The sequence below is a fragment of the Choloepus didactylus genome, chromosome 3 (assembly GCF_015220235.1).
Source record: "Choloepus didactylus isolate mChoDid1 chromosome 3, mChoDid1.pri, whole genome shotgun sequence".
Taxonomy (NCBI): domain Eukaryota; kingdom Metazoa; phylum Chordata; class Mammalia; order Pilosa; family Megalonychidae; genus Choloepus; species Choloepus didactylus.
The window spans coordinates 22,998,924-23,011,054 of NC_051309.1; the positions used below are offsets into that span (position 1 = coordinate 22,998,924).

The 12,131-nt window shown below is 38.6% G+C and overlaps 1 protein-coding gene across 1 annotated transcript in view; it reads right to left on the minus strand.

The window, feature by feature from the left end:
- Positions 1-631: 631 nt before the first annotated feature.
- Positions 632-12,131, minus strand: part of ADGRA3 (adhesion G protein-coupled receptor A3) — a 129,353-nt gene continuing 117,853 nt past the window's right edge. The window contains exons 17-19 of the mRNA XM_037829505.1: positions 4,215-4,360; positions 2,271-2,366; positions 632-2,129 (exon numbers count right to left, since the gene is read on the minus strand). Coding sequence (XP_037685433.1) covers positions 887-2,129; positions 2,271-2,366; positions 4,215-4,360 — 1,485 coding nt within the window. The 3' untranslated portion in view covers positions 632-886. The remainder of the gene's footprint in view (positions 2,130-2,270; positions 2,367-4,214; positions 4,361-12,131) is intronic.

Sequence of the window (12,131 nt, forward strand, 5' to 3'; positions counted from 1 at the left end):
AAATGATATGGAAAAGGTAACAAAATATAGGAAAAGTTTTTAGGTATTACTATTTTCCAAAAACGTTCTGTGAGATCTTTTAAAAACTCTGCAGCTTTAAAAATACTTTTATATGGGGATAAAAACTAAAGGACAAATGGGGTGGGATGGGGGGATGATTTGGGTGTTCTTTTTTCACTTTTATTTTTTATTCTTGCTCTGATTCTTTCTGATGTAAGGAAAATGTTCAGAGATAGATGGTGGTGATGAACGCATAACTATGGACAGTGGATCGTATACCATGGATGACTGTATGGTGTGCGAATGTATTTCAATAAAACTGAATTTAATTAAAAAAATAAATTAATTAAAAAAATAAAATTAAAAAAAATACTTTTATAAAACACACCAATCTAATCAACTTTTGATTTATATGCCATAACTAGTGGAACTGACCATGCAAAATAACTGGTAATGATTTTTATGTAATTTCCATTAAAATATCCCAATGTATAAATTTTGTTAAAATGGAACTAAATGCCTTTAAAATATAACATTGACACAGTGACAAACACCTATTTATTGTATTAAATACAAGCCTGAAATGTTAAGTAGGTATTACAGATTCTAAGAAATGACACTTCAGATTCCCACAATGTCCTGGTTGGTGCTCTGACAATTAAAATAATGCTTTAGGAGTTGTTAGTTTTTTTTTTTGTTTTTTTTTTTTTCTTTTAATTAATAAAAAAGCAACAATTAGGGGATATAAAATAAAATCCAAAACTCAGTTTATACAAAATTCTTTTGAATTTCTAAGGGGGCTGTAAACTGTTTTTTAATGTTCGTAGCTTAAAGGAATGTGAATGTCACAATTTCTACAGAAGTCTGTTGAGGAAGCCCACCAATGCTACACAGTAGTTTCGTGTTTCCATAACCCAGTCCTAACATTACCAGTGCTATCTGTTCCAAGCAAGGGTCCATCTTGCCCACTGCTTTTAACTGGTCCATTCTGTATGGCCAAGTTGACGCCATAAGACTTCTGCTGACTTTCAAGTTCCACTGCACTTGGCTTCCTTAATGCATCTTTTTTACTACTAGTTGAAACAGGCTTTTCAAAGTTTCTGCTGCTTTTGGGAAGTGTGCTACAGGCATCACTGCTATCTTGTTGGGGTGAGTTGTACTGCCTCTCTCTGTAGGCTAAATAAGCTCTCCGACTCCGTGAATGTCCTTCGTTACTGCCAGGCCGGCTTTTAGGTAAGCTGTTCTGCACACTTCCTTCCACGCTTGTTGGGACATCATAGGCATATTCTCTTAGGACTGTGAGTCTGCTTGCCCGGTGTCCCCTACTTCTGTTTTTATGATGGCGAGCTGGGTGCACATTTGTTCGAAACTGAACTTCTAAAGGTGCCACATGCATTTTAATATCATTGTCCATTGAATGTTCTGTCAGACTATTATCCAGCTGAGGCATAGAGTTCAAAGGTAGAGAACTGGTAAGGCACTGAGCTGCAGCAGCCTGCAAATTTGTTAATTTGCAACCTTGGGAGGAATTTTTAAAGCTTGATGCACTTTTATTTGTGCAGGAAGATTCTGCACTGCTGTTGGTGCACTTGGGGGGCTCTCCATTTGTCCCACTGGAACTGGGGGGCTGGATGTTGACTTGCACTGAATACGAGCTCCGTCCCGGGCAGCAAGTCAAGATCCAAGCAAGTCTCACATCCTCCCTGTTAACACAATGGTGAACCATGATGAAAGCACTGAAGCTTAAACACGTAGCTCCAAAAAAGAAGCTAAAAACCAGGTCCAGAGGGTAATATGAGGAAACAGCCAAGGCCCCAAACATCCACAAAGCAACATATAAGAGCAAAGTGAGGCTGGCCCCCAAGAGTTGAGAATGAAAAGTGTGCTCATTTTCCAAGGCTGATGTAGAAATCAGGGACAGAGACATTGAATCCTGATGATTTATTTCACCATTTTCATTGACTGCCAGTCTTTGCTGTTCCTCGGTGGGCTCTTTAAGCTCATATTTGCGTTCAGGGTGCCGTTTCAACTGAATAAATATGCTTAGAAAGTACATGCAGTTTACAAAAGTGATGAAGCTAGCGGGCCCATAGAAGGCTCCCAAGGAGGGTTCCCACGCCATCCAGCAACTAGGAAAGAAAATGGTGAACCAACTCAGATGCTACATAATTCAACAAAGTACTTAGGAATTTCCACTTAACCTCAGAGCCTGTGAAATATTTAGGGGAGAAGCAATTGGGTCAGGTAGAGAGAGAATACAAAATACTCACTAGGGTGCACTTGGCCGACTGCCATAATTCTTGATGTTTGCTGCTGCTGTTATGCCACAAACGATGATGGGGATACCACCGCCAATCAGGTAAAACCTGGAAGAAGGAGGAATAGCAGCTCATAACTCCAATTTTTTAAGGTGTGTACATCATATCTCAGTGCTTCAAAAAGATAATCTATTATTCTTACTCCAGTAAGTTGAGAGTTAATGCTTAGAGGCTTTTTCTTTTTTTTTAAGACAATTTGTTCACGTGTTTTGGATGTCCTAAAGCACAAAAGCTATTCAAGTTTCTGAGGAAGAAAGCTGGTCAACTTCTGCCATCTTGTGGACAGGCCAGGTAACACTCAGCTATTATATACACACGCTTTGCTTACACTTTCTCAAGGGGAACCTGCTTCTTTTAGAAGCAGGTGGGAAAGTTGAAAGTTAGCAGTGGGCTGAATTGTACTCCACAAAACGGTATGTTCGATTCCTAACCCCTATGTGATGGTTGGAAGCTATATGGATCCCAGAAGACCATGTTCTTAAAGCTAATCCTTTCCTGGGGGTGGGATCTTTTGATTAGGTTATTTCAGTTGCGGCAAGCCCCAGGTGGGTCTCAATCCTCTTACTGAAGTCCTAAATGAGAGCAAAAAAGACACAGAAGCTAACAGAGAAGAGCCAGAGCCCCGGAGAGAGAAGCAGTAATAAACTGTGCCACCTGCCTGCTTTGCCCTCTACTTACCGTACCTACACTATACTTATTTTCTCAGATAATGGAAGTACCATCTGCCAAAGTACCCCCAGCTAACTAGAATAGACAATTGACAGCCATTCTTAACCTTCTCTCTCTCCCACGCATCTTATATCTAGTTGGTCATCAGTTCTAGAGAAACTGTCCCAAGTCCCTCTCTCTTCTCTATACCATCGTTCTGGTTTTAGTCCTCACTGGGCGGGACTACTCTAGTGACCTCAGTGCAATTTCTTATTCCTAGCTAAGCCAATTTATGTTCTGTGCTAATGCCATCTTAAAAAAAAAAGACCCCGTAATCAGAAATCTTCACTGGCTGCCCATAATTCAATATGGTCCCATGGCTTTCTTTATACCCTGAATTACTGCCAATCTACACCAAACACTAGTCTAGGTTCCAGCCAAACAGCATATCTCCATGTTCTCTCAGCTCACCACAAAATCCTGTATCTGGAGTGCCACCTCCTCCTTTTGCTCCAGTCCCACATCAAGGTTCATGCCAGTGCCAAGCATTTTCTCAAGCCACACCCCACCCCAAAGTAATTCTCCCAAATTAATGAGTCCTTCCTTTGCATGCTCTAAGAAACTGTCTCCACTACGGTTTCTTGAACATTTTATTACAGTCGGTTTACACATGCCTGTCTCCTTCCAAAGATGTAAACTCTTCAATGGCAGGGATGTCTTCATTAAGCCTCTGGCCCCGTGCTGAGTATCAAAGCCAGGCAGTCAATAAACTCAGCCTCCATCGATAGTTTTTGATCATCTAGCATGATAATCTGGCTTATAATTTTTATCATCTTGAGTAAGTCAAGATATTTTGCCTTCTTAGAGAATTATTAAATTGATAAACGCTTAGTAGATTAAAATCAAAGCCATCGGCCCTTAAGAAGATAAAAATAGCTAACATTTCCACAAACCTCTAAATCCATCTCAGTGCTTTACATCTCAATTCACTTATTTCTCATAATTGTCCATGGTAGGTCCATCCGCAATCCACAGATCAGCTAAAGGAGGCACAGAGAGGGTACAGGAGACTAGGAGGGCGCAGAGCTAAATCTCAAAACCAGGCAGCCTGGCTTCTAAGACCATTCTTTTATTTTCAAATGTTCTCTCAGGATTTTTCTGTCATTGCTTATGACAAAGTTTTGAACTAGGCAAATAAAATATTTAACTAAGATTTAATGTAATAGAGTCAATGAAAGTATTGGATACCTGAGCATTGGTCTGGGTGGAGGTGGAGGCTCCTCGGGATCCTGGCACCTTTTAGCTTTTTTAGTGACTTGTTTATAGATATTTCGAGCTGTCACTCCCACCCATAGGACTGTGGCAAGAGTGGAATAATGAAGAATTATCCCAACCTAGAAGGAAAAAAAATTAAGAATAAACTCAAAGAAGAAAACCCTTCCCCTTCCAAGCATTAAGTGTAATAGCTCCCACCAAAGCTTATCAGAATGATTGGTAAGTAATTTCCAAAACTCTGATTCAAAACCAGATTGAAGGCATACTTTAAGCACTAACCCCTTTGCTGCTTAGGAAATAAAGCACTCTAACAGCCATAAGAGAGAGGATTATGTCCTCCAATACATGAACCAAAGGCTGGATCCAGGAGGCCCACAGACGGTAACTTATACCCACAGATAACCCGTAATGTACCACTCAATTGGTTCCAGGACAAAGTTAAACTAAATGTTATGAATTATGAGTTCGATTTCAAAACCCCATTTTAAGAAGCAACATAATGGTCAGAGGTTAACTATAGAGGGTGAAAGCCACAGCATAGAGAATACGTTTTAGAGTGAGAAACCTGAGTTCTAATTCAGAGCTTTTATATACCGTAATGGTAGATAACTGCGGTCGCGGTTACTACTTCTAGGGGGAGGGGCGGCCGGTAGTTAAGCCCTCAGCTCTCGGGGCTGCTCAAGGGGTACCGGCGGCGGGGGCTCTTTCCCGGAGGCGAGGGCGAGGCGGAGGACGTGGCCGGGGTCCTCGGCGGGAGGCGTGCAAGGTATGGAGGGCGGCGATAGGGACAAGACACTCTTCATCCAGTAGGAGTATGCGCCAAAGAGATTTATTCAGGGGTGATTACAGGTTATATAGGCTGGTAAGAAGGGCAGGGCTGGAAAAGAGGTGAAGCAGCCTTAAATGGCAATATTGAAGGGATAGGGGCTAGGATTGGTTCTGAGAGAACGCCGGAGCCGTTGCAGCGGGGCGGGGGTAGTTCTGGCCACGGGCATGCGCGCTGGCGGTGGCAGGAGTGGCCTTGGCACCAGGGAGTGAGTGGGTAAGATAAGGAAGTGGGGAAAGGGCAGTTGGGAGAAAGGCGGTTTCCTCCGGCAAGCCTCCCCTGCCCGTGACATTTTGGGTGAGGAAGAGGGAGCTGCCTTGACCTCGCTCCCCAGGCTCGGGGGGGCTGCAGAGGGCACTCACGCCCGTACCTACTACCCTCCCCAGGGGGTGATATCAGGTCCCCTGGCCCAGGCCTGGTAAGTTGAGGTACAAGCTCAGACACCCGCAGATAACGTGGTGGTGAAGAGGGTGAGCTCTGGAATCAGAAATGCTGCCCGGTTTTAAATCTGACATCCATCTCGTACCTTTTGTGTGATCTTAGCAAAATTGTTTAACATCTCATGTATTGGTTTCCTCATTTGTCAACCGAGAATAACATGAAGGTAATGTGAAGCTAAATAAGATAGTTACATGGAGCATTTAGCACATTGCCTAGTACATGATAAGCAATTTATAAGAATGACATCTGTATTATTAGTATTAGTATTATTTATTGTGTATGTGGCTTCAAGGAAATCATGTCACCTCTTTAAACTTAAGTTTCTTTATTTGAATAGTGAGAGAAGTGTCACCAGCCACCTCTAGGGTTTTTGAAGGGATTTAATGGGCACAATACTTGGCACATAATAGGTGCTCAATAAATAGCAGGTACTTACAACATATGTAAATGATTTCACTAATTAAGTTACATCACAGTGGGTGATAGGCTGTATGTTTATCATATGTCATATCATCTGTTATTAAAGCAATTTGAGCTGAAGACGTTCTAGATGAAGATATGTGTAGGTTAAGGGGTTTAAAATCTACTCTAAGAAGAATAAATGCATGTGCCTTTGGAGCGTTAAGGACACAATCTAGCTTTCTTAATCAATAAAATACTTGCTACCTTTTTTATTATTTCTTCTTTTACAATTATTACAGGTAAGTAAAAAAAAAAAATCCTCATTCTGAAAGGATGACCAAAGCAAATTAACTGACATTGTCAAATCTAGGTCAATACTACAAGTATTAAGCTACCTCCCAGGGTTCATTTTAATGGGAACTAATGTATAGCAAAACACTTGGCAATGTTAAAGCCCAAGTCTTAATCTGCAGGGGAGAAATGAGGGTGGTCACTGTCCAATGAATCTACAAGTGGCAGGAGGGTGGATCCAGCTTGGCCAAAAAATCTAGAAAAGTCAGAAGTTATCTTCTTTAGGAAGAAACTGGCTCCTTAGTTTCTGTTAGTTTTGCTGACTGCACTGAAAAGCAAAATTTATAGATAGAAGTGGAACAAAAAGCATAAAATGCCCTTTGAGCTGAGGTTACATCAAATACTGTAAATAAAAAAGAATACATGCATTTGGTGCATAAAAACCAATAAAACTCAAGACAAATCACTGATATGGACTAAAAATGGCAGGCACTACTTATAACTGGAGTTTTCCCTGAGGCAGAGGTCAAAAGAATGAGGCAGGGCTTTCAAATACCTAAGTTAAAAACATAGTTAATTTTTTTTCAACATAGGAAGTGAACGACAGAATTTTCTTGCTTTAGATATAGCAGGGATAACTTGATCTTTAGGTTTTCAAGTGTTTTTTTATGGAACTTCTAATTTTCTAGAGTAGTTTTCACCCTTGAAAGGTACTGTGGCCTTCCAGTTAATTCCAATAGTAGAATTTAGGGGACTGATGTCTAGTCTGGTAAGAGTCACGTAAGCAAATAAACAAAGCCTCCACAAGGACCAGAATACAGTAGGAATAAGGTCTAACAGAAAGGGTTTTCCTATCTTTTCTCCTATCCATCCAACACTTGGGCTATATAAGAAATACAGAAATTCTTCCTTACTATCACATTCTCTTCCAAATAAACTAGAGATGCATATGGAAATTTTGTAAATAGTTTGGAAATGTCATATAATTCATAGGGTCTATACATGATTAATTAAATGCAACAGATAATAACTTAAGAAAGTTACCTTACCTCAGGATATCAATTTCCAAAGCTGCAAAATGGGTATAAAATAATTATCCTTAAGAGTTCCATTTTATATGTATGTTACCTAAGTATATACTCTCCCATACCTAAGACCAGGCAGAATCACAATCACATTTTTAACCACCAAAAAACCTAAGACAGTGCAGCATGCATGGCAAGTATGTTAAATAATTTTTATGATAAATACAATCATATATGAATATATAAATATTAAAAATAGTAACAGCTTCCCCACTGTTGAATGCCTACATGGACCAAAAACCATATTAGGAGGTTTTGTAGGTAATTTCATTTTATCCACCTAGAATCATTATTCGGTCTGTAACCTGAGTCACAGACAAGGAGACTGAGGCTGAGAGAAGGGAGATCACCCACCAACCAGAGTTCACACACAGTCAGTGGCAAGGCTGTGATTCAAACCCAAAGCCACAATGGTTTTCATACTGGCCCCACCTTACAGTAAAGCACAGTGATGGGAGGGGTCACTGCGAGTCTAACAGAACACGATGTCAATTGGGCCTCTGCCACCCAGTAGCCTTGGTGATTTGGGGCAAGTTGTTTCAATTTTCTCCAGCTCAGTTCATAAAACTATGAATAAGAAGTCCCTCCTAGGGTTAATATAAACGTTAAGATAACACATTTGCAGTAGTTGGCAAGAAGCCTTTTAATATTCACTAGTTAGACTTTTCCCAATGCATCTCACGTGCCATTGAAGCAATCCTCTAGATGACAGTAAAAGGACACCTGAGAAGGTCAGCTGGCACTATGTTAAATGGGTGAAATCACAGAGTGTTAGAGCAACAAATTAACTTAAATAAGATCCAGCTGAATAACTTCACTGCCTAGCTATGAAGACCAAGGACCAGAGAATTAATGATCAAACAATTATTTGGCAGCACATTACGAACCAGAACCCAGATCTCTTCCAACCTTGAGTCAACAGCTTCTTCCTCACCATCACTCGGCTTTTTTAGCTCTCCTTTCAGCACCTTATACCTTAAAGGCTGTAAAAAGCACCTAAGGTACCACCTGAAACTGACTTAGGAACCGGAGTGGTAAGTACCTGGCCGGTGGCACTTTTAACAACCTCAGTCACAGTGGGGAAGAAACTACATTAAAATTGGTTCATGCTGTTTACAAAATATGTGAACTCTTAGAGTAAAATAAGAAATACAAAACTATCCTGATTCTGCATATACACAAAACTGTACGTAAAGACAGGCACACAACGGGCTCAGTTTTAATGATCATTTAACTCTGTGCTGCCATTCCCACCCCCTACCCCTCTTTATTTACAGATGAAAAACTGAGCCCCTCATAGGTTAGTGACTAGCCATACAGGCAGCTAGAACCTGCTGGATAGTATCTGGAATTGTAGGCTGGTCCTTTTGCATCCTACCACTCTCCTCTCAACTGGCTACTACTGCATTAAGTATTACAATGGCAAAATGAAGCAAGTAATGTCTGAGTCACAAATACAAGAATGATGTTATGTCTTTCATAAAAGAAGGGAAGATAGAAGGAAATGACATGTGAAAACATCTAAGGACATGTCTTTTCCTTTTCTTTTGTAAACCACAAATGGGTGTTTGTTCCAAAGGCCCTAAAAACTCAGGGCAAGTCCTCTCCTTTTCATTTTAGAAACGGTATAAAATACTGACATAAAATACTGTTTAGGGATAATGAAAAGCAGTCATCTTTATAATGGCCGCTCTCTGCTCATTTCCTTAGTGAAATAAATCTGTGTGTCTGCTTCATGAAATAGATGAATTTTTTAGGTAAATTGAGACAGCAGATTACTACCATTGTGTGCTGAGCACACTCCTAATACAGCCTATGTTCAAAATTTCTCCCAGGTGGAAGGAGTCGCAAAAGAGGCTTTTGTTGTTCATTCACCCAGTCACTACATGCTGAGCCTCTACTATGGGTCAGGTCCTGGGCTGGTCATTGGATAAACATTGGTGAATGAAATCAGTGTAATTCCTGCCCCTGTAGTGGACAATGAATAAGTAAATGCACAAACAGTCAAACAGTCAGAACCACTGCACTTCAATAAGCACCTTAGAAAAATGAAGGGAAGCCAGGGACAGTATCTCTGAAACAGTAATCAAGAACTGAGACTTGCAAGATAAGTCAAAAATGTGAAGAAGGACAGAAAGACTGAAAAAACCAAAACATTGCCTTCTATACACTTATTAAATTGATCGAACATCCATTATTTGACTTCTGAAAGCCCCCCAAAAAAGACTATTTTCAAATGTAGAGTAGTGCCTAAAAACAGAAATAGACTGCACAACTGAGATTAATTTTGTCAATAACAATAATGATAAGAACAACTAACATGTATTGAGCACTTACTGCATGACAGGCACTTGAGTCATTTAATTATCTCACTAGCCCTTATGCACACACACATTTTAAACCAGACCTCAGGTGCACAAAATTAGATGGATCATACTTAGTTCCAGACACATTCTAATGATTGGTGCAAGCATGCCCTGCTATTTAATAGGCTATTTAATTAATTGTTGTTAATAATGTGAAAAGCATCAAGAATCTAACAGGAAAACAAAAGGTGGGACCTTGACAATAGACTACAACTAACCACATGACCCCCTAACCCAAGGAAACCATTACATTATCCTATATCCTATGTTCTTCACTTCCTTGCTTTCCACTTTACAGTTTTATTGTACCTATATGTTCTTGTTAAAAGTGTGCTGTTTTACTTCAGTTATTTTTATCTTAAAAAAAAAAATCAGGGTGAATATTATCTTTTGGGACTTACTTTTTCTCTCTTATATTCCTGAGACAACCATATTGCAGTGCATTGTTGTAATTCCTTAGTTTTGACTCATATAATACCACAGTTTGTTCATGTGCTCTCTCAATGATGGGCATTTGGGTTGGTTCCAGGTTTTTAGTATTGTGTATAAGTGCTGCTATGAATATTCATATGGGTGTGCATATTCATATGCACGTATCTTCCGTTGCATACAGGCAAGGTTATTCGCTAGGGTATGTGCCCAGGAGTGGAACTGCTGGGTCCCAGGTGTGCAAATGTTTAACTTTAGAAGGTAAAGCCTACTGGCTCCAAAAGTATATCCACTTACATTCCCACCAGCAATGTATGAAAAATACTGTGGATCCACATGCTTTTCAATACGTGGCATTTTCAGGCTTAATTTTTGGCTACAGAATAGGTATAAAATGATAACTCAATGTATTCTTAATTTGCATCTCCCTCACCACCAGTGATGTTGAACATCTCTTCATATGTATACTGGCCAGTATGTTTACTCTTCTATGAAATGCCTATACATTATCTTGTCCATTTTCCTATTGAGTTGTTTGCAACCTTCCCGCTGATTGTAGTTTTTAATATATTTTTTTATGTATTGTGAATAACTTCTCCTACTTTGTAACTTGTCTTTCTTTTCACTTTCTTTAAGGAAGCTTAATAAACAAAAGTGCTTATTTTTAATTTAGTTGAATTTATCTCTTTCTTTTATAGTCAGTACATTGTGCTTTAAGAAATCCTTCCCTACCCTAAGGTCTATGATATATTCTAATATGAATTTTAACATTTAGGTTTTGACATGTAACTTTATTCCACCCAGAGTTGATTTTTTTAAATGATTTTAACCTTTTTACAAATGGATAACCATTTTTTCTCAGCTCCATTTACTGAATAGTGGTCCCTGTCCCTCTTGATCTAACTGCTGAGACATGCCAGCTCTGCCTTATACTAAAGTTCTGTACATGCATGGGTCTACACCTGGGCTCTCTATTCTATTTCACTGGGCAATTCATCTATCCCTGCACCATACCCTGCACTGTCTCAATTATCATAGCCTAATAAGCCCAGATAACCAGTAGGACAAGTCTCCCTGCCCTGACTTTCTTTTTCAGTAGTGCACTGGCTATCCCTGGTCCTTAACTTTTCATATAAAATTTTAAATTATTTTATTTAGTTTCATGAAAAATTCTCCTATTTTCAATAGATTTAGGAGGAATTGACTCAGATAAAAAAATCTTCCTATGCTTGGACCTAGTATATTTCTCCACTTATTTAGGGCTTTCTTTAATATATTTTATAATTTTTACCTGTAAGTCTTGAATATCTTTTATTATTTTTAAGTAATTGATAATTGATACTATATATAGTATTTTCTTATTAACTATGTTTTCTTATATTTGCAATTCTGCATAATGGCAGCAAACAAACTTTTCTATATTAAAATTATACTCAGTTTTTCTAAACTTCTGTATTCTAATAATTTATCTGTAGGTTATTTTAGGTTTTTCATATAAATAATCACATCATCTAACAAACCAAATATTGTAAAAAAGAAACAAAACAAAACAAAACAACAAAACAACAAATCCCAGCTAGTGAACTGTAAAACTGGAACCAAATCTAGGCAATCTGAACTTGTAATTCTGTGTTACACTTCTTGCTATCATGCATATAGAAAACAATATGCAAATATAGAAATATTTACATATTTCCTGTTCACGTACTGAATAGTTTCAATTTGTTTAATATTGTAATGCTCACTAAAGCTACACATATAATAATTTGCTTGAAAATAATGGTACTTGTTTGAAAGTTAAAATTGAGGTTTTTTTTTAATTCTTCATATTTATAAAACCTAAGAAGTTTCTTATTTTTATATTTTAGAGTGAAACTGTTTTCTAATTTCTACTGTTTTCATCAATGGATGAAATCATTTTTAAAATCCTATTTTCAGAAAACATCACTTCCTTTTAGTCAAAGTCAGGATTTTATAAATCTTTTTAATTAAATGTTAGCCATTATAATAGACATAAGTAACTGTGAGTTCCCAAAGATAGTAAGACAAG